At 42.3% G+C, this 21,779-nt stretch overlaps 1 protein-coding gene and 1 long non-coding RNA gene across 4 annotated transcripts in view; one reads left to right on the plus strand and one right to left on the minus strand.

Moving 5' to 3' along the window:
- Positions 1-14,218, minus strand: part of PCDH10 (protocadherin 10) — a 40,509-nt gene extending 26,291 nt beyond the window's left edge. For 2 of the 3 annotated variants that reach the window (XM_077140026.1, XM_077140025.1), the window contains exons 1-4: positions 11,230-14,218; positions 9,600-9,658; positions 8,921-9,027; positions 966-1,271 (exon numbers count right to left, since the gene is read on the minus strand). In XM_077140026.1, the coding sequence (XP_076996141.1) occupies positions 966-1,271; positions 8,921-9,027; positions 9,600-9,658; positions 11,230-13,860 (3,103 nt within the window). In that variant the 5' untranslated portion in view covers positions 13,861-14,218. Of the gene's footprint in view, positions 1-190; positions 1,272-8,920; positions 9,028-9,599; positions 9,659-11,229 lie in introns of those variants that run through there. The other variant, XM_077140024.1, reaches the window with a different exon arrangement.
- A 658-nt stretch (positions 14,219-14,876) lies between these two features.
- Positions 14,877-21,779, plus strand: part of LOC143666325 (uncharacterized) — a 173,623-nt gene continuing 166,720 nt past the window's right edge. The window contains exon 1 of the long non-coding RNA XR_013167528.1: positions 14,877-14,970. This is a non-coding gene — a long non-coding RNA (uncharacterized LOC143666325). The remainder of the gene's footprint in view (positions 14,971-21,779) is intronic.

Consider the following 21,779-nt stretch of genomic DNA (forward strand, 5'->3'; position numbering starts at 1 on the left):
TTTCTAGCTAATGATTTCAGGATTTTTATGTACTAGAAGATGAAAGTAAAAGAAAAAATATGTTCAATGAATTTAATATACAAGATAGAAGTAATCTTTTGTTTGAGATGCTATGAGTTTCATCTTTATCAAATATTGCTTTACGTGGCTTGACCAAGATATTGAGTTTTCAGTCATATTTATCCATTAACTTAAAGGAAAGAATTCCTGTGTAGCAGAGAATACATGGAGCATCTAAGTGCCAAGATCCTGGAATGAAATATACTACAAATCTCAGAGAATATTTTTATTGTTCACAGGGGTTGTATATAATAATCCACCCAGAAATTATGGTCCCAGTATTGAAAGAGCTGAGTACAATTATCAATTACTTAATGTTAGAAGAACATACTACTTTAAATAAAGAAAGAATATTCCTGTATTGATGTATTTACATCGCACAGTTCCTCTGATTCTGATCAGAGACCTGAATCCATTTTCAACATCTTACTAAATTATGTTAAATGACCACACAAACACCTGTATTGTTTTCTGGATTCTGCCAATGGTGTTTAGAGCTCCTATGGTAAAAGGATGATTAGGGGATCATGTTGGTACACTTAAGAAATGACATGTGTCCTGAGATCCAAGTGTCAAGAGATGAGTTCTTCTGCCCTAAGACAGCCCTTCAAAACACGCGAAATGCAATCAAGCAAGGGAGCAATATTCAAAGGAAAGAAGAACAGCAACCGAAAATGTTTTCTTTAACAAAAGCAAAAGTTATGTCTTCACTGCTGTGAACAATTATGTCCTAACACCATGAATCTGTTGTTCTGTTAAGTGTATTGTAAGTGTTGTCTAAGAGTCACAGTTTATCCATTCTTTCTGATAATGGCCCGGGCTCTGCTTTTGCTAAGAAGGAAGGAGCACTGAAATTTACTTCCTCAAAGAGAATACTTTCATACAGCCTTTTGTGTAATACTTACTCAAATAGGGTGGTTTGTAAGGCGCTCGTGTATTAGACAGTAGTCCATCCAGCTCCTTCCTCTCCAGACTACTATGAAGGGCCTTCTCCTTGCCAAAGGTGGAGAAGGAACGCTCCGCCCCAGGCTGGGCTTCTGGAGTTTCAAACACCTCAGTGTCTGGAACAGAGTCCATGCCGGGAACATGCAGATTGCTGCGGTAATCGGCAGCCTGACGTCCATCAGAAGGGACAAAAGAAGGCATCCAGCACCGATCTGAGTGGCCCAGTGCTTTACATTCCTCGGTACAATTGGAGAAGAGATCCATACCTAGAAGGAGAAAAAAGAAGGAAATTACAACGTGGTCTTCAGCAACATGGCCAGGTACTACAGATGAAAGATTATGGATAGTTTAAGGAGGCATGGTTGAAGGTGTCTTAACAGCTCTTTCTCATCTTAACCAGACAGAACCCAAAAATCTCCTTATCATTTCATGCCTCACTTTAAAAAGAGAAAATGATTTGCAAATGAAAGGGTAAGTATCCTCTGGCAAAGAGGCCTTTCAAATAGATATTTCTAAAGTACTCAAGGTTTTGAGAAGAAATGTTCCAAGTGAGCTATTCAAATAATCAGGAAGGTGAAGATAAAGGAAGAATGCATGCATTTTAAAGTCTCTTGTGGAGTTCATAACAGTGTAAGAACTTCAGAATCCATAGCAAAAAGTCAACTGACACTTTTTTTTTTCACAGAGACAAAAACGGAAGAAATATGTTAAGCACCAGAGATGACACTTAGATTATGAAATCTGTACATAAAATAGAAAGAAAGACTCCACAGAATTATGGCATGCTAATAGATAAATGAGTAAATAGCAAGAATGAAACATAATTTCAGGCACAGAGAAGAGCAAGCATTCCGGTTTTCCTAGGAAATGATTTCCTAAAAGGAATTTCTCAACGACGCCCTACAAACCACTTATCATTGACTACCCTAGACAAACCCAGAACAAATGACTGTAATTAGTGAACCTAAGGTGACCAAGTGCAGCATGTGTCAGCCGCAGATACTATTGACAAACATCTTATTACTTGTTCTATATTGGAAAACACTTGTTCCAGTCAGCACTGAACTGTTTGCTCACTCATCCTCTAATACCAAGAATTCAAAGAACAACCTCAAATGCCATCATTTTCCTTAGAATGACAAGGCTGCTAAATATCATCTGATTAGGACTCGAGCAAGGTCATTCAGTTTCTTAAGTAAAGCCTCACAATTGTTAGCACTCCAAAATACTAAAAGATATTCATTTTTATAATTAGTACTACAAACAAAACAAGTACATAAGCAGAAACAGCATCTTAATGGTCTTCAAAACATATTAACACGTTTACTTAATATGTTTTAGAACAGGAACCATACGAAATAACTGAAGTGTAATTTGTCTGTACAGGAAAAAACTCCCAAATGCATGGCAAAATTATGCTTTTAGTAAAACTAGGGTTTATCTTTTTTAACAGGGTAAGATTTATTTAATGAACATATTTATTTTTTCTATAAATATCATGAATGAGTTGAGCTTTTGAGAACTTTTTCTTAACTTCTTGACAGAATTGTCATACATGATTTATGTACATGTGCATATATTATACATGCATTAATATCTGTGCAGATTGAAATGAAGAAAATACCTTTTCAAAATTATGAACACTCAAGATTATCCACAATGTTTCGGAGTTTACAGCTACTTAGGTAAGTTATTTTTCAAGAAACAATAACAAATTTCTTATCATAATTAATCTCCCTTTATAATGACTTTTTATTTAAAATTAAACTATGTATAATGCCAAATCTGACTTCAAGTAAAACATTCCAGTGATGATGACTGTCACTCGTAAGTCTGGAAATAAATGACTGATCTGTGAACTGCTGAGGAAAGTAAACGTGAGCTGAAACTGGATTAAGTAACCAGACTGAGAGGAGCACGTAACACATGTAACTGGCACTGGACACCAGAGAAGGTCAGTTCTTTATTCTATTTCTGAAAGAAGATACATAGGGATGTCCCTGATAGACAATGACATACTATATAGGGAGACTTACAAAACCAGAGAGAGATTTACATTTTGACATACTGTACTAAAAATACCCTATTTAGAATGATAGGGATGGCTTTTTTTGATAGACAAAAATACCTTTACTAGTAAAATTGCTGTGGAAAATTGTTTTAAAACTAAATTTAAGTTATATTAAATTTGAAGGGTTGATGGAATTACATTCCTGTGTAAAGACAGATCTGGATTACAAGATTCTGCTAAAGATAGGTATGGATGTGAAAAATTTGGAATTAATAAAATTTATCCTTACATGAATGATTGGGAATCTTTTAAATATATCGCATAAGTTCATACACAGTCTTTCACATCTTTTTTCAGCACCTATGCCAAAGTCTTTTTTTAATTTTGAATATGTTATCTCACACAGGAAAAGTTAAACTAGATTCTCAACATTAAGATATTGTTTGAGAATACATAAGAAGGTAATTTTAGTAGAACTTATATTCATGGGAGTTTATGCTTAATTATGCGCTTTCTCTTTTCTTCAAGTGTATGATTTGTCCTCCACTCAATTAGTAGAAGCTGGTTAAAAATCCCCTTAAATAATGTAATAAAGTTTGCCTGAGTTGAGAATCTGTATGGAGAATGCATATCATTTGTATACCAAAAAAGAGAGGATACAAAGTTCCTTTGTTGGGCGAACAGAGTCATTTGAAAGAGGGAAAACAAAACCTTGTAAATATGTTTTTAATAAACTTATTTAATGTTTGCAAACTGTAATCCATAGTAGTAACATACAGATTTATATAACTAGAATGAAAAGTAAGATGGTTCAAATTGTGCATGAATATGTTGCACCAGTTGTATTGATAAAAGGTGTTTATTTTTCATGAGGAAAATATCAGGTATATCAAAGAATTAAAAACCAAGCAGCATAAATAGGAAATCAAAAAACTTCTAATAAGCAACAGAAAACTTTATTGAAAATAGATTTTTTCATTTGTCTGCCTTTTACATGCGTATTTTGAGACTCAAATAAATTTATTGGATTACCTGTCCTTGTCTCAGGGAGCCATTGTATGATGAACAACATTTTATCTCTTATAACTTATCACTAGTCCTACTTTACACATTACTTTACCTAGTAAGCAGAAATATATTTCAGTTTTGTTGTGATACATGAGTACATGATGCTCAGGGATGCCAGATATTACAACATATGTGTATAATAAAATACACATTTTCATGTTGCTATCAGAATTTTTAATGGCTCAAATTGAAGGCCCAAAAGAAAGTGTTTAACTTGATTTTTTCCTCAAATACTCTTACTAGAGAACTTGTGGGATTTATATAGCGGGAAAATACAGGGCAAATCTCATTTCTGAAATTTTGGTAATTTTTAAGATATGTTTCAACATATATATTTTACTTGCAATTTCTTTTCCTAGTTATTTATTTTTCCACTTCTCAGAAATAATCTGTTCTGCAAGGCATGACAGCTGACGTGATAGACTGCCTGTTATGCAAAGATATATTTAGACAAATTTTAAAATACATATTTTCAACTGGCAAGTGCCTTGTCCTTTATAGTCAGAGATAATGGATATTGCCATTGATAACGCATTTTTGTTTCAAAAATTTTCAAATGTTACTCAATGTGTGCCATTTTCTGAAGAATGCAGTATTACCCAATTACGTGCACATTTTCCTCATGCAACAAGTCTTTTTAAAAATGCTTTTTTTTCCAAACATGATAAATATACTTAGAAACAAACCAACAATTTCCAGTGTTTGTTTCTTTGTTTTTAACTATCTAGTTCTCAACAACTATAAGATATTAATTGTAAGCACACACACACAAAATTGCTGTAATTTTTTGGAAAATTGGGTTTGGGGGACAGAAAAGTATCAACATCATTCACTCCAAAAAGATAGAAACATACATGCCAAAATGTTCTTCCTAGCGATCGTCCTTCAATATGTTTTCATTTTTTCCTCAATATGTTGTTTTATATATTTTTCCAATCAATTATATCCCCATATTGTAGAGCTGTAGCTCAGAAACTCACCAAAAATCTGAAGAAATGTTTTCAAACAGTGGTATTACTTTGTTTATTTATAAACCCTGAAGCTAATATGCGAATAATTAAATTCTAATGGAAGTTGGGAAACTCATATTTTAAGAATTCTCTTATCGGCATTGTACTAGTGCAATTCTATGCACTACTATTAGTACTATTCTATGACATAATTTTTTTTCTATGATATACTTTTATCCACTAGTTTGATAATATTGACAATTCATTTCAGTTTATTTTTTCATTTAGAGACAAAATTTAATCGTACATGATGTATAAATATCATAATAATTAGTTAAGAACTAAACATAATTAGAAGCTAAATTCCCTTATAACTGAAAAAAAAATTCACAAATAAAGTTGAATTTTTCATGTAAAGTATGTTAAAAGACAAGTACCATTACGCGAATCATTTCCTAGAGCTCTCCTTTTCAACATGTTTTTTCAAGGAGGTACAAAGTATTTAAAAAATTGATAATTAACTCCCATTACTATGCACATTGTAGGTATCTAATAAATTAAAAAAATACCTTTCCTAAACATATCTCCTTAGATATGCCTCCAATAATACAAAAAATGTTTAAGAATATACAACAACAATGTACTATCAATATGCTAAGTAAGAAAAAAAAGATCTTTTAATCTAATGATATAATTTTCAAAATCTGAATTATTGCAGAATAAAGAAAATTGAAACTATTTTTCTTTAAAGTTTATTTTTATTTTCCTGGTCATTTTAAGCTGTGATTAATCGAGTTTTCCTCTTTGATGGTTTATACATGCATTCACCACATCTCCCTGGATTTCTGCCATCTCTAACCAATACATCAGTACCAGTGTGCTGAAATAAACGGAAACACCTTGACAAGGCTATAGAAAGTGTCAGAGAGCCGTGGTCAAGTCGAAGAATTTCACACATGGAGCCAGGTGCAGTGGAAAACTAAAAAAGCTTATGTGACTCTCTCTGCAGCTGCTTCAGTGCTTAAAGCCCTTCTATGAACAAGATTGGTGACTGGGAATGGCTTAGAAAACAGAAAGCAAGAAGGAGATAAAAAAGAAAGGAAAAAAAAAAAGAAAACTATTCATAGAATAAATGGATACATATATAATAAATAAATGCAAAGTAATGCTAACAAAGAAAAAAAACTAGTGGGGATAAAGGAAAAATTAGGGAGTTTAAACTGGTGAAGTACTAAACTAAATGGAATATACAATGTAAAATGGAGGTTAAAATTGAGTGTTCTGAATTTGTATCTACTCCTTTCCAGTATTCTCTTTTCCCCTAAAAACCTTTTTTCCCCCTAAAACCCATCTGAATGAAATCTGCTAATTATTAGGAAATGTTTTTTCTATCTTAACAGAGAATAAGAAGTTCTATGAACAATATTTCCTAAATTTTGTGGTTGTGGAAGATCTAACCTTACAACAAACAAACAAAAAACAGACACTGCATCCATTATGCGAAACAGGCCTGATTTTTTGGAAATATTCTAGCTACTTAGTGTGAGGCTTACAATACAACACATCAGTATGGACTGAAAAAGAGTCATTAAGAAAATCATTTTAGTTCTCTGCATTTAGAGTTTTGCACTTAAAAAGAAAACACTTCAAAATCATTTTTACAAAGAAATTAGACATATTAAATCTGATTGCAATGTTGCACACAATGGTGCAATTACTCCTTAATAACAAGTGGATTATTCAATCCTAAAACAACTGTTATTGTGCCCAGTATGTTGAGGCCGCCCTGTAACTACTATTGAAATACACAAATAGATTGGTAACCCTGTTATACTTTTATACGTTAAAGAATTTAAAGACAGGAACGATTTGTCAGTTTGATAAAGAAACGGTAAAATGTGCCTTGCTTTTAACAAAAATGTTTTCCAGAAGAACACCTTTTATGCATTTTAATATCTTCTAAATGCTTTAACATCTCAAATAATTTGAAAGAAACATTACCAGTAAGGCAACACTGCATGCTTGTAAAAGAAAGCAGCTACTGGGGAGATGCGTCGATAAGAAAATATTTCCATCTATCTTCCAAATTTAGCCCTTTTTGGAGATGTTTATTCATTAATCTTTCTTCGGTTAGGATATTATGGCTCATTATGTCTGAGGGACTAAATTAATTGAAATGTTCTTTGAGACTGGAAGGCTACAGAAAAATGAAGGGGTGTGGGCAAGGAATAAAATGCATCTAAGGAAATGTGCAGCAGATACATTATTTCTTATACTACACATTTGGCTTTAAAAGTCCAAAGGCTGAATGCTAAATTTCACACTGAAATAAAGAATAGCAATGAGCAATTCTCAATGTTTAGCTTTCAAGAGATAACAATAAATCATATGCCATATATAGGCCAAAAAATGAAAGGGACTTTGTACTCAAATATAAACTTCTGGCAAGATCTGGTTTGTTGTCATGTTCCCAGACACTAAATAGATGCTCTGTTCACTTAGCGTGAAGGCCGGCAAGGGGCAGAGACCTCCGGGGATTCTTGGCAGTTCTCAAGTCTCATTAGGTCTGCATATTAATGACTTGCAGCAATATAAAGAGACCCTTGAGCAGCCTTTTCCCCCTTTCTGCTGCCTGGATTTCCCAAGGCTAAGGGCAGCCACAGACACAGCACACATTAGCCAAGTGAGAAGCTTGCAGCAACCCCTGCTGCCAGGCGACCATGGGGCGTACACTGCCCTTTGACACACTGTCTCAGCACCATTCAGAGGTCCACCAAGTGTGTAAAGGACGGGCCCTCTCCAGCAGCAATGTTACCTTGAAAGCGGGGGCCCTGCCACTCTATGGTTATGTCATTAACCAAAATAAAGGTTGAATCACAAGCAATTGAGATTCATTCAGAGACAGTCTAATGATGGATATTTTTAGAAGTTACGAAAGTTGGCTTGCCAACTTTTCTATTTCCTTATATGTCACAGAAGCACAAAACTAAATAGCAAATGAAAAGGTATTAAAAAACAAGTAACAAAACGAACGTTACTTCTTTTATGTGTTTCTTTTCCGTATTAGTACTTAAGAGTTATAAGAATCTTAGAAAACTTAAAGATCAAAGTTAAGAAAAATAAAATCAATTTAAAAGGAGAATAAAATAAAGTAAAAAAATGCACATCACATTGCATCCCTAACTGTGACGTGATGACCATGAAGCACACATAGAAATACATGCAGAGTCCAACTGTTGGCAGGCCATGGACCCTGCCGAAACATGAGGAAACTGAGGCCCTCCAGAAAACACACCTTTTCACAAATTTCCTTCTGCTGAAACCCAAGGACCCAACATTAAAAGCACTGTTTTCAACCTACTTATGACTTTTAATCACCATTCCTTCTCTCGTTCTATTCATCGCTGGGTGGAGTCCAAAAAATGCATTGCTCTGGAAAGCAAGACATTTGGATCCTAGTCCCCAATCATTCATTTATTCTCTTGTGACCTTGTGCAGATAATCAATTCCATTCCTCTTCAGTTACCTCCACATACCAGGCTAATAATGCCTCAATTGACTAAAGACTACTGAACAGACCAGGTGAAAGCTCTATGCAGTGTAATTCCATTAACGGACACTACCTAGGGCAGAAATATTTCATTCTAGCACATTCCACAGTGAATTTCTAACTTTAACTCTCCAGAGCAGGACAATGACATTTTAAACCTTCTTTGAGGAAGCAATTACCAGCACAGCATAATGCCATCTTTTCATAGAGCAACTAACATTAACCTTTCAGAAAATTACCTAGGACATCATCCTTTCTAGATTTGTTTTTTGTTTGTTTGTTTTTTTCTTTTTAACTACAAAAGCAAACATTTCATTGCCCTTTCATCCCACTTACCAGCTGACTGGCCGCGGTTGGTGGCATCATGATCACTGTCTCCCTGCTCACTGTCCCCATGTCCACTGTCCTTAGAGCTTACTATGTCAGCTTCCTGGAATGCAGAACTGGAAACACAAAAACGTGAGTACCAGAATTAAAACACAGGTGGAAGCCTCCCCTGCCACACACAAACACACACAAAACGTTCTTCTGCCACCACATGGTCACAGACGGTTTTGCAACCTCATCCACATCAGCTTTATTACTGCATAAAGCAAGTTTTAAAATCCAAAAGCTAGCCCTTTAAAACGGAGCACTGAGAGTCCATTTGAGCACTTAAGGAATGTAAAGTTTAATTTATTCCACGATTGGAGGTAAGTATGGTTTTTATGATTAGCATTAAACACAGGTGTAAAAATAGATCTGGAACAGTTAGTAAGACTCAGAAACAGAAGAGTACAAACTAACAAAGCACGTAAATGTATTTAGTAAGCTGGAGGCGGAGAACACCCATGTATTTAATGTATTGTCTAGGAAATAACACCAATATTTATTTATGTCCTGTAATCAGAACTACTTTACAAATTTTGTATTTTTAAATCTAGCAATCTACCTACTCCCTACTTTTACTAGGTAATAAAATGTCCAAACACCAAGCTAGGGAGATAAATAAATAAATAAATAAAAGAGACCATACCTGTTAACTCGACGAGGTCTGTCAACTAGATAGCTGAGCTCTGCTCGCTGGTGTTTAGTCTAGGAAAAAAAATAAATCAATCAAGAGTATTTGAATGCTAAAGGTTAAGCTAATAGTCTGATTTTGAGGATAGGTACTATTTCTAGTTAATGCAATTGTGTATATTTTTACGAATGTCCTTTGAAGCTCTCTTAAGACCTCCAGGTAATGATCACTGGCCAAGGGCAGTGAGATATGCAGACATCAGCAAAGAAACTAGAATCTGTATTTCAGTAGTTGTAAAGAAAAACACCATCACCACTCTTTAAATCGCAGAAATGAAAGTTCAACTTGAAATGTGCTTTTTAAAGAGAGAATGCAAATGACCTTCGAGCCAGTGCTCAGAAACTATTGTCTCTAACAGAGTCTACCTATTCATCCTACACAGTCTTTCTTTCAGTGGCCTAAAAAAAGTGTTCAGGTGTAGACTGTGGACACAAGAAAAACAACACGCTCAATAAGCAAAAAGTTTGGATATTTCATGGAATTATTTTGTTGTTTATTTTCAAAATGTGCTTAAGATACAAATGAGTGGTACAGATAGTCATGAAAGTCAATTAATAATGTCTAAGACTCAAATAAATAAGATCATCTGCCCAGAAGAGTTCATAACTCTCCCCCAATCCTTTTTCCCCTACCAAAGCCTTCTGCATTCTCCCCACCTCCACCACCCACACACCTTTTCTGGCCCAAACTTTCTTTTACATAAATCAACTCTGTTCTCTGCCCCTCCCCTCCTCCAACGTTGCAACTTCTCCATCTTTTAAAACTAAATCGGAATTTACAAGCCAAATTCTTTGATGAAGAAAGCAACAGCATCGATTTATAAAAAAAACAGTGGCAAGAAGGTGATTATAAGCTCAAAGATATATCGAAGACAACAATCCTTGAAGCCTCTCGGTAGTTTACTCTTAGAGGGGTTTGTGCCAAAGCAACTTCATTCAAATTCACACTGTGTGGGCCTTCGGCTTCAAGAGCGTCTGCAAACGCTGTCCAGAGAGGGTGTGAAGGCTTTTCTGCGACCCGACTTCAAAGGGCAAGGATCCGATAACTCGTTCTCTAAAACACGCGTTCGCGTTTAGACAACTACGCAAAGTTAAATGAGCTGTAGCTTACTTTTACACGCGACAGGAAGCATGGAGCAACAAAGAAAATACCATCAGCTTTATTAACGCCTGGGACAGACGCGGAGGGAAAGACCTTTGCCCGTGCTAGAAAGTCCCTCCTCCGCACTCTCCCTCCCTCCGCGCACCGCCCCACTTTATCCCAAGGTTTCCGCGAAGGGAAGGGACCCAGAGGGGCTTAGGATTTTAAAGGACAGATGAGACACGGAAGGCAGGAGCACTAGAGGGAGGGAATGAAAATAAAAGTGGAGGGGTGGAGCGCAGATGATCAGCAACAAGCGGAAGGCTAGGTCACACACGAAGGAGCGGAAGAGGGCCCCCCACCCTCTCGCCCCCCCCCAAAAAAAAGATACAAAGAAGCTAGTCTCCTAAAAATCCACAGTGCGCCATGAGATACAAGGGCCAGGCTAGAGAAGGCTTTCGGATGGAGGAGATGAGAGATGGTGGTCCTTTCGCTTCAGCCTTACCTCGTTGGACAAAATGCTCCCGTTGGAGATGATGTCGGGTTGCTGGTCGGTATAGCCGGTGACTATGGCCCCGCAGGGGTTGTGCTCAGTGTCCGTGCTCCGCGAGGGGCTGCAGGGCTTCAGGAACATCAGGTCGGTCTTGGCGGACTCTGGGGTCAGGCAGACCTGGTAGCAGTAATTCTGGTTATGGTGGTGGGAGCCAAAGCCCCCAGACTCCTCCACGGGCACCTGGGCAGGGTTGCTGGGTACGTTGGAGCTCTGCACCAACATGATGTCCGACTTGCTCAGCTTCTTCTTGCGCGCCCGGGCTTGGCGACCGCAGCAGGTCGCGCCGCCCCCGCCGCAGCAGCAGCAGCAGAGGCAGCAGTCGCTAGCCAGGCACGTGTAAATGTTGAGTTTCTTCTCCTTTTGGCAGCGCACGGCCAGCACGATCATAGCCAGCAGGAAGATGAAGGACACCGAGCCCAGCGCGATGATGAGGATGAGGGTGAGGTCGAGCGAGGTGTCCCCGCCGCCGGAGCGGCCCGGGCGCGGGTGCTCCCCGGCCCCCCCACTGCCGCCCCCGCTCCCGCCCTGGGGGTCCACGGCGCCGTCCACCAGCTGCACCACCAGGGTGGCGGTGGAGGACAGGGGCGGCTGCCCGTGGTCGCGCACCTCGATCACCAGCTCGTAAGGCCGCTGGGGGTCGCGCTTGGCCGGCACCCGGCGCGCCGTGCGGAGCTCCCCGGTGCGCCAGTCCATGCGGAACAGGTTCATGTCGTTGCCCCGCACGACGCTGTAGGTGAGGCGGGCGTTCTCGCCGTCGTCGGCGTCCACCGCGGCCACGCGGGTCAGCAGGTAGCCCGGCTCCGCCGAGCGGGGCAGCACCTCGCGCGCCGGGGTCCCGTTGCGCCCGGGAAGTGGCGCCACGATGGCGGGGGCGTTGTCGTTCTGGTCCACGATGAGGATGTTCACGGTGGCGTTGCCCGCCAGCGCCTGGGGGCTGCCGGCGTCCCGGGCCTCCACCTGGAAGCTGAAGTCCTTGAGCTGCTCGTAGTCGAAGGAGCGCAGGGCGTACAGGTAGCCGTTCTCGGAGTTGATGGACACGTAGGTGAAGACGCTCATGCCCTGGATCTGGCACTCGAGAATGGAGTAGGCCAGCTGGGCGTTGGCGCCCTCGTCGCGGTCGGTGGCGCTCACGGCGTAAATGTAGGCGCCCGGCACGTTGTTCTCGGTCACATACACGTCGTAGACCGGCTGGCTGAAGCGCGGCGCGTTGTCGTTCACGTCTGACACCTGCACCTGGATCGACTTGCTGCTGGACAGGGCCGGCTCGCCTCTGTCCCGGGCCACCACGGTCAGCGTGTAGGAGTCGCCCGCCTCTCGGTCCAGCGGCGCCTCGGTCACGATGGTGTAATAGTTCTTGAAGGAGGACTTGAGGCGGAACGGCACGTCCCCCAGCAGCTCGCACTGCACCTGCCCGTTCTCCTCCGAGTCGCGGTCGGTGACGCTGAACAGGGCCACCACGGTGCCCGGCGCCGCGCCCTCGCTCACCGCCTCCTTCACGGTGCTGAAGCTGATCTCCGGGGCGTTGTCGTTGGCGTCCAGCACCCGCACCAGCACCTTGCAGTGCGCGGGCACCGCGTTGGGACCCAGGTCCTTGGCCTGCACGTACACCTGGTACACCGGGCTGTCCTCGTAGTCCAGTTCGCCGCTCACCTCCAGGCGCCCGGTGCGCGGCGACAGGCCGAAGAGTTCCCGCGCTCGGGGCGAGATGTGGCTGCTGAAGGAGTACACCACCTCGCCGTTGGGGCCCTCGTCCGGGTCCGTGGCGTTGAGCTGGATGACCAGCGTGCCCGGGGGCGAGTTCTCCGGCAGGGACACCGTGTAGACCGGCTGGTCGAAGGCGGGCACGTTGTCGTTCGAGTCCAGCACCCGGACGGTGAGCAGGGCCGTGCCGGTGCGCTGCTGCTGGGGGGGCAGGCCCCCGCCCCCGCCGCCTCCCCCTGCCTCCGCGCCTCCCCCCCCTCCGCCCCCGTCCACCGCGGTCAGCACGTAGCGGTGCACCGCCTGCTGCTCGCGGTCCAGCGGCTTCTCCAGCACCAGCTCTGCGAATCGGTTGCCATCCCCCTGGGTCTGCACGTCCAGGGAGAAGTAGCTGTTGGGGGTGATCTCGTAGTCGCGCAGGGAGTTGGTGCCCACGTCCGGGTCGAACGCGCTCTCCAAGGGGAAGCGGGTCCCCGGCGTGGCGCTCTCGGAGATCTCCACGGTCAGGTCCGGCTCCGGGAAGGAGGGAGGGTTGTCATTGATGTCCAGGACCTCGATCTCCACCCGGAACAGCTCCAGGGGGTTCTCCAGGAAGACCTCCAGGTGCAGGACGCAGGAGGGGCTCTGCTTGCAGATTTGCTCGCGGTCTATCTTCTCGTTCACATACAGCACCCCGGTCTCCAGGTTGAGGTCCAAATAAGGGGTCCGCGAGTTAGGCACCGTCTGAAAGCGGCGAGCCGAAAGTTTTGTAATGTCCAAACCCAGATCTTCAGCGATATTCCCCACGAAAGTGCCATGTTCCTGCTCCTCCTGCACCGTGTAGTGAAGCTGGGCAAACGCTCCCTCCACCATCCAGAGCAAAGCAAAGAATAATAGCACAATCATCTCCAAAGGGAAAGGAAGCAGCTTCCCGCAGCCAGTCAGTCACCCAGTCACCTCCCCCACCACCACGAAGATAAAAAGATCTCAAAAAACAACAACGACAACAACAAATAAAAGTATGCTGGGGGGAGGGGGGGCTCCTGTGGCTTTATGTCTTTAAAAATCTTGTTCCTTTTGCTTCATTTTAGGGTTCCCCCGGTCCAGCCTCATTTTTCAGTCTCAGTGCAGGAAGGGTGACAGGCGTCCCTTTTCCTCATCTGTGATCTTCCCACTGACCAATTAATAAAATAATGAAAATACAATAGTCAGCGTCCTTTATTCCGACAATCTTGGCGCAACGCGGCGCTGGCAAATCCCAAGGAGGAGATTTCGATGTTTCAAGACTGTCCTCGGTTTGTCTTGCTGCTGGGAGAAGGAGAAGGAAGAAAAGGAGGAGGAGGAAGATGAGGAAGAGGAGAAGGAAGAGGAGATGCTGCTGGCAGCGCTGAACATGCCTCTTACTGTCAACGGCCAGCAAACGCAAAGGGGCTTAGAGACAGCGAGAGAATTTTGTGCCGGAAAAGCACAGAAAGGCTCTGCAGCATAAAACTTTCATTCTCTTCGTATCTCCGCATGGGTGTTCTTGGGATTTTTTCCTTTTTCTTTCTATTTGCATTTTTTGCCGTTCTTGATCTTGTCTCTCTCCGGCCTCATCACCACCGTCCTTCGCCTCCCTTTAATTGTGGTGAGCAGTTTCTTTTCTGCTGTTTTCCTTCCCAAGCCTCTTTTCCCCTAACCTGTCTCTCTCCCTTCCAGTCCTTTCCTCCCCCGGTCTCAGCCTCACAGTGGAGAACCGCGGCTGGCACATCTGAGCTCCTAGCGCTCGGCGTCTCTGTTTTTGCGCAGCGCCCTCATTCTGCCAACCAATCGCCGCGGAGTACTACCTCCCGGCCCGCCGCCGATTGGCCCTTCTGACTGTCAAAAAGGCGCATCGGCAGGCGGCGGGGCGGGGCGGGGCGGAGCCGGCGCCGTGCGGCCGAGGTGAGTGTGAGTGTGAGAGCGAGAACAGCCCCGCAGGTCCCGAGGCGCTAGCTGGGGACTCTGCTGCGGAAAGTTCCCACTCCCCAGACGCAGGTAACGGGGAGGGAACAGAGAGGTTCCCCTGTTTGCATCAGCAAATGCGAAAACATAATAGCAACGGCAGCGGTATCCTCTCCCGGGAGCGGGGTTTCCGATGATGCTAACATTCTTTTTCCTTTAAGGTATTTTCCCTGCTCCGGACCGTGGAAATAAATAACCGCGAGAGGGAAAAAAGTTGCAGAGGGGCTACTAATTGTCGGGACTTACCTAATTAAGGGACTCCGGCTGAGATGGCAGAACACTTTAAAAAGGGGGGGAGGGGAGTATAATATGTCAAACGGCGTGCGGGCGCGAAGGGCTGTGCTAGAAAGGAGGGAAGCGGTTGGAGCGGGGAGGGGGCTGGGGGGGGGTGGGCGGGCGGAGGTAGGGTCTGTGAAGCCAAGGGATTCACGCCAAGGGATGCGGGCTGGCAGCTCTTAGAGACTTAATGCATTAGATACGCCTCTTCCCTCTCTAAATGTATATCCACATTTTTTTTTTTTAACCAAATGGATTAACTCGCTTGGGGACCTGGTTTCGAGCTGTAAGCTCTTTGATAAATGACTGAAGAGTTTCCTCCCAGCTTCTGCTTCTGAGCCCGCCAGCCTTGCACTCGGCTCTCGGGCCCCGGGAACAGATCCGCGGCGGGCGCTGCGAAGCGCCTATCACGGCCGGATGTGCCTGAGCCTCGCACGGCCAACTGCTCCCCCCCCCCCCCCCCCCCCCCCCCGCTGTGCGAGAGAATATTGATTGCTTTTTTCTGACAATTGGAGATGCTCTCTCTCCCCTCCCCCTCACTCCCCCCCCCCATCCTAAACCGATTCCGCTCCGATTGCCTGGACGGGGATGGCCGCGAAGCAACGGCCGCGGGCGGGGTGGGGGGCAGGGGGCAGTGCCCACGCTGGGTCCGCCTGTGCGCGGCTGCGGGTGACTGGGAAGGCGCTGGCACATTCACGTAGCTCGCATCCGTCCCTCCTGGCCGTGTGTACGGTTCTGTGTAAATGCCAGCGGAGCTTCCCCGCTCCCTAAGGATGCATTTGGCGAGCTTAATTGCGTACTCTCGCGGCACCCAGTTCTTGTGAAGTTAAAATAAGGCACCCATCTCTGCAGTGCGAGAGAGTGGACTGAATTCAATTCTGCAAGAAAGGATACTCTATTTTTTTTTTATATTAAGAAGCTGTTCCCAAGGAATAGTTTATTTACTAAAGGAGCACCTGTGCAGTTTGTTATGTTACAAGATAGGAAGGTCTCTTGAGGCTTCCTGGTAATGAACGACCCGAGAGTAACAGCAGCACAACATGTGAGAGACGAAGTCCTTTCCCCTAACCGGACGTATATTACCATTCCCACCCAGCAGGGAATTGAGGAGGGCGAGGGGCCGTGGCGTGATTGTAGGCTGAGGCATGCCGCTGTGCATCCTGCCAGTGCGTGTTCTGCCCCGGCACCTCCTTTGCCTCTTTCATGAGATTGGTCCTCCCTTTGAGTGGTTAGAAGGAAAGGCGGCCAGCAAAAATGGCTAATCCCTTTCCAGCTGCAGTAAATTGACGACTCGCCAGAGCCAAGCGAAAACCACTGCAGTTAAAATTATTTCGGCTTCACGTCTGCGGCTGAGAATAGAGCGGTAGTTTATAAAGGACCTGTGGATCAATGAAAAGGAGGTTATAGTGATTCTGAATATTAATACGGCTTCGCATCTTTACTTCCCGCCCCTCCCCCTTTCTTTTTCTTACATCTGCAGGATTGAAATGAAATGTTTTCAGCTCTTCGAGCTGACTCATCAGAATCCTGGCGCATTTTTATTTTTTTAAATGACGGTCATTTTCCGATATGTTCATCTGTACGCATGGAAGCACTGGTGTGTGTGCGCACGTGTACGCGTCTGGGTGCGTGTGAGAGAAACATGCGGCTGAATGACAATGCAGATACAGAAACTGTTTGGGTAAGAAGATTTCTGTTCTCGAAAATGTAGATGAAGTTTGAGCAGATTTAGGGCGTCCTCTGAAAGCTCGAGAGCTTCTGGAGGTGGAGACGTGAACGTGGGGAGATGGCCAGATTTGCCTGTAAATAATCACTACATCCACTGTAACACTTGTGCTTTTTTTTTTTTTTTTCTTTTTCGGTAGCTGTGGTTGAATGGGGTCCTTCTCTGCAAACGTGGGTTACAGGCGTCTCCTAGCGGCGGAAGCAGCACAGGGCAAGCTTAGCGGATTTTGCTTGGGAGTCCTTGCTCGGCAGGACTCGCCTGCTGGGGGCTCTGCGGGATTTCTTGGGTCACGGAGGCCTGTGTCCGCGCCAGTGAAGCCGGGACCGGGTCCTCTAGAGGTCTCGTCTCTCTGACTTCAAGTCTCCGCGACGCCGGCCGGGGCCTGGCGGGGTGAGGACCTGACTTTGGGGAGAATAGACCCGAGCCCTCCCCAGCACCCGCCCGCTAGGCAGTTTAGCCAAGGGCAGTCGCAAGAGCATTTTGCTTGGAGTCAAGATTTAGATACTGGCCTCAATAGCCTTCTCTGTCTCCATACCCTGGAGCCATTCAAACAACTCCACTCGGTCACTTACAAAACAAAACTACACTTTAAATTTGCCTTCTAAAGATGGCTTCTTAGGCTCAGCCAATTTATTTTTTCCCTTGCAGTGGTATTCAAGCAGATTTTTTCCTCTTTTTCTTTTCACCCTCCTTCCCTTGGCCCCCAGAATTTAGTGAGCTCTTGATTACTTAAAGGACAGCTTTGACTAAAGGGGGAAGACCTCGGAAGTGTGGAAGATGAAGGGATACTGGCACCCTTCCACCTTCCATTACTGGAGGCTGCAGGGAAAAGCAATTCCTAGGGTCCATAAGGAACCGCCCCCTTCCCGACGACCACTCCCTCCCTTGAGCTAAGCACACCAAACATCGAGACCAAAACAAACAGTAGCCTAAAACAGCAGTATTCTGAGCATTCTTTTATTGTTTGCAGAGGGTTATAAAAACCAATATTCATAAAAAAACCTCGTTGATATCTGAGAGTAATAATTCACATTCGTGTATTCCACTGGACTTTGAAGGTGCGGGAGGAAAGGGGGAGGGGGCGCTGAGAAACCCACAAATGCCTCTTTTATATACGTAAGTACAAACTATGAAATTAGGTAGTAGGGTTGCTTTCTTCCCTACCATTTGCCAGAAAGAGCAAAAGTTTGTTATCTAGCGTTTGGATCAGTGAGTTTTGCAGTCATTTTTAAAATGACGTCCTTATTGCTGCGTTGTCGAGCTTTGAAAAAAAGTGTTTTGTTGTTGTGGTTTAAGAAATAGAAAAGCGACATTGTCAATAAAGAGCTTTTCAAATGCACAGCTCGCCTGGTAATGGGCTGGAAGCTTCCTGGTATTTAGTGTTTGTTAGTCCCAGGAAGCCCACAGGGAGAACAAACGCAAGGGACCTGGACAGCATTGCAGCTCCTATGCATGAAAGAGTTTATCTGGAGTGGTGTTAACCTGATTTAGAGACGGGAAGGCAACGTTTTTGGAGTTAACGCCACAGGCTCTGTGTTAATTTGTGTTCATCTATGGTAAAAGGTGAATATTCAGTACAGTTCTTGTAAAATATTTACATCATGTGCTGTTAAAAGCCTTCAGGTAACATTTTAGGTACTGTGTTCTTTGAGTGCTTTTTAGCTGGACAGAGAAAGAACCGATCCCTGTTCTTGGCCCTGAGAATACCAGCTATTCCATTAAGTACCATTATCTTGATATGCAAAATAGAGATGTACTTCTCCATTTCATTTAAGCTGACTAATATTGGTGCAGCTTTGTATTTCAGTTTTTTTCAGTTATCAAACAGGACCAGCATTTTGTTAAACACTAAACAATGAATTAAAAGCACTGATGAGCTGAAGCAGCCCTCTAATGCAAAATGACAAATTGCACTTAAGCAATACATGAACAAGAAAATGATTTATGGATTTTTACGATGGTCTGAGCAAATGAAAGCAACATGAATTATACATCCTAATGCTCATGAGATCCTTTTCTAATAATACTATTTCAGTATTGTCCTTTCCATAAGAGATATCAATCAGGAAGAAGTCCAGGAATATTTTAATATTAGGCAACAGATTTTGATGCTAGCCCCAACTATATATAAATCCCCCACCCCCACCCCACCCAGGGGTGTGTGTGGAGGGTGGACATCGATCATCCTAACATCCGCACAAGCTCATTCACAAGTTGGCGCTTTTAGTAACAGAGAAACAGTTTTTTTGGAAACTTGTGTTTTGTTCCACGCCACCTTTCAGAGTGCAAGAAATAAGATCTAGTCTGAAATAACAATCTTTATTACATCATGACCTCTTTTTATCCTATAATCAAAATACATGACCTCATTTTATCCTTTTGTTCCATGGTTTTGGATATTGAAAAGTTTGCTTTTTCCAAAATATCTCTTACTCTCTTCATACTGTTTTACCCTACCTTTTCAGAGCAGTTATTTTGTTATTCCTTAATGTTATAAAGACATAACTTTGATAATAAAAACTTCACACATCTTAATTTCTTTGGCCTTAGACAAAATAGATCCTATGGGCTTTCCTAAATTACAGAAAGAGTGCAAAGATAAAATCATATGTTCAATTCCCCAAGCCTGCTCATGTCAAACAAACAAAAAAAAGTCGCGTGTAATGTTTTGTGTCTTGAGTCTTAAAAATGCAAAATTCTAGTAATCTCTGTATTAAGAATGATGACTGCTTCTAACATTTTGTTTAATCATTTGTGGCTACATAGGGTTTGTGGAGAGGGGTATAGAATTTTTAGTGTCGGTAGTGTCCTTGCTGTGTTGAGTTCTCAGCCACAGGAAACTTCTAATCACCAAGAGGCCTCTAGAGTCACATTATTAGGATTAATCTTAATTATCCAGGTTTATAAAAAAAAAAACAACACAAACTCGACATATTGGATTCCAGCTCCTTCTTTTGACAGCATTAATAACCACTCTTACTGAAAGATTACTGAAATCAATGATGTGATTAGGATTGTAAATAAGAACTACAAGACATCACATTTAAAAAGCCAGCTGTTTTGCTAAGAGGGAGTTGTGTGGGTTTTACTGATGGGGCCCAGAGGCAGAAAATGAAGCTTCAAACATTGAGGTTGATATAGAACAATCTCAAAAATTAATTCCAGGTCCTGATTAAGTTTATATGAATAAGAGAGAAGATGCGTAGAAAGTCTCTTTGATTTTCCCCAGTGGGGTTACTTCTTGTTCAAAAATTATACAAAATCAGCATAATACTAGTATTTGTCTGGTAAGTATAAATTGTTTTCTTAAGGGAAAGCCCTTTGATTTTATAAGTACACAAGGAGATTGCCCAAATTGTGATTAACGTTTCAGATCATAGTTTTATTCTCTGAACAGTGTCAAAATATTATTGGAGATCCACCCTATGGAAAGAATATCAGACATAGTTATTGAATTATAGTATTAAATAAAATTATGTTAATTTTATTTAGAACAAAGACTAAAACAGATAGCTCAATAACAAAAGTAGCCTTTTTTTTGACTGCCTTGTACATTTTACTGGTTAGTGTAACTCTTGTATAGGAGACTTGATTTCCATGATGTCCTATTTAAATGAGCCCAGCATTACTATACTGTAAAATGTTTTATTTTATCACAATTTCATTTTTTAAGGGAAAGGAACTAATGATTTTTAAATAGCTAAATGTGAGATAAGCATTTGTATGTAAGTTATAGTATTTGATCCTCCATTATCGCTGTATGTATTCTCTCAACACAGTAGATGAAGACATTATTGTTGTCAAAATTTAAGTAACTCATCCCAAATAAAATAGAATCCTAATCTAGGTTTTCTAATGCTTATTTTATAACACCATGGTGTTTCTCTCATCTGACTGATGGATTTACTTAAGAGGTTAAACAACAACCACAACAAAACTTAATGCAGAGAGGGACCTCACCAGATTTTGGACTGACAGGAGTGCTGATTTTATCCTGGTCGAATTTGGCTAGTACAGCACTGAGTTGAGCCATGGAGGAATTCACAAATATGCTTGAGGTTCCATGAGAAAAGCAAAGCCTGAATATATCGTCTTAAAAAATATGAATATATCGTCTTAAAAGAGAGTGAAATTATAGGCAGCCATTTCTTTGTTGTACTGAAGTGCCTGACATGAGAATCATAGATTTTAATGACTGAAAATATAAAATGATAAAAAAACCAAACAAACATGTTCAAAGGGAAGGCACCTCGGCTCCATTGATTCTTGAAAAACATGTTGATGGAAGGGCCCAGAGGTATTGGCTTGTTCACCTAATTCATCATCGGTTAAAAGCCAGGAAAAGAGAATAACTGTACCCATTGTCACATAACAAATGCTGGTTATTTTGTATATACTTCTGAACAGACCTTTACTTTAAAACGGAAAATGCATTTTTTTAAGAAAAATGTGAACTATCACTTTATAATAATATTTTCAGTACTGTTCAGAAAATATTGTTTTTAATTTGAATTTTTGAAAATTAAATAATTAAATTTGGCGATCTTGTACAAGCAGACAAATAGAAGGGATCAGCTTAATAATTTCAATTTGGAAAGAAATAATCAAGAGAAGATGGCTGTGGTAGCATATTTCCTTACTGTAAGTAAATTTTTTGTTAATATTTGGCAGTACTGAGAAAAGAAAAAAAAATCACATTTTCGAAATGTATGCAAATTATTTGTAATATGAGTCCTACAAATCAAATCTACATCTTCCTCATTTTTAAACAGACCTACTGTGGCAGGAGATTGTATGATACCTTGTGAACTATATAACATTAAGTCAAATTGGGCTCAAT

This window comes from Tamandua tetradactyla, chromosome 22, assembly GCF_023851605.1.
Source record: "Tamandua tetradactyla isolate mTamTet1 chromosome 22, mTamTet1.pri, whole genome shotgun sequence".
In the NCBI taxonomy this organism is placed as follows: Eukaryota; Metazoa; Chordata; class Mammalia; order Pilosa; family Myrmecophagidae; genus Tamandua; species Tamandua tetradactyla.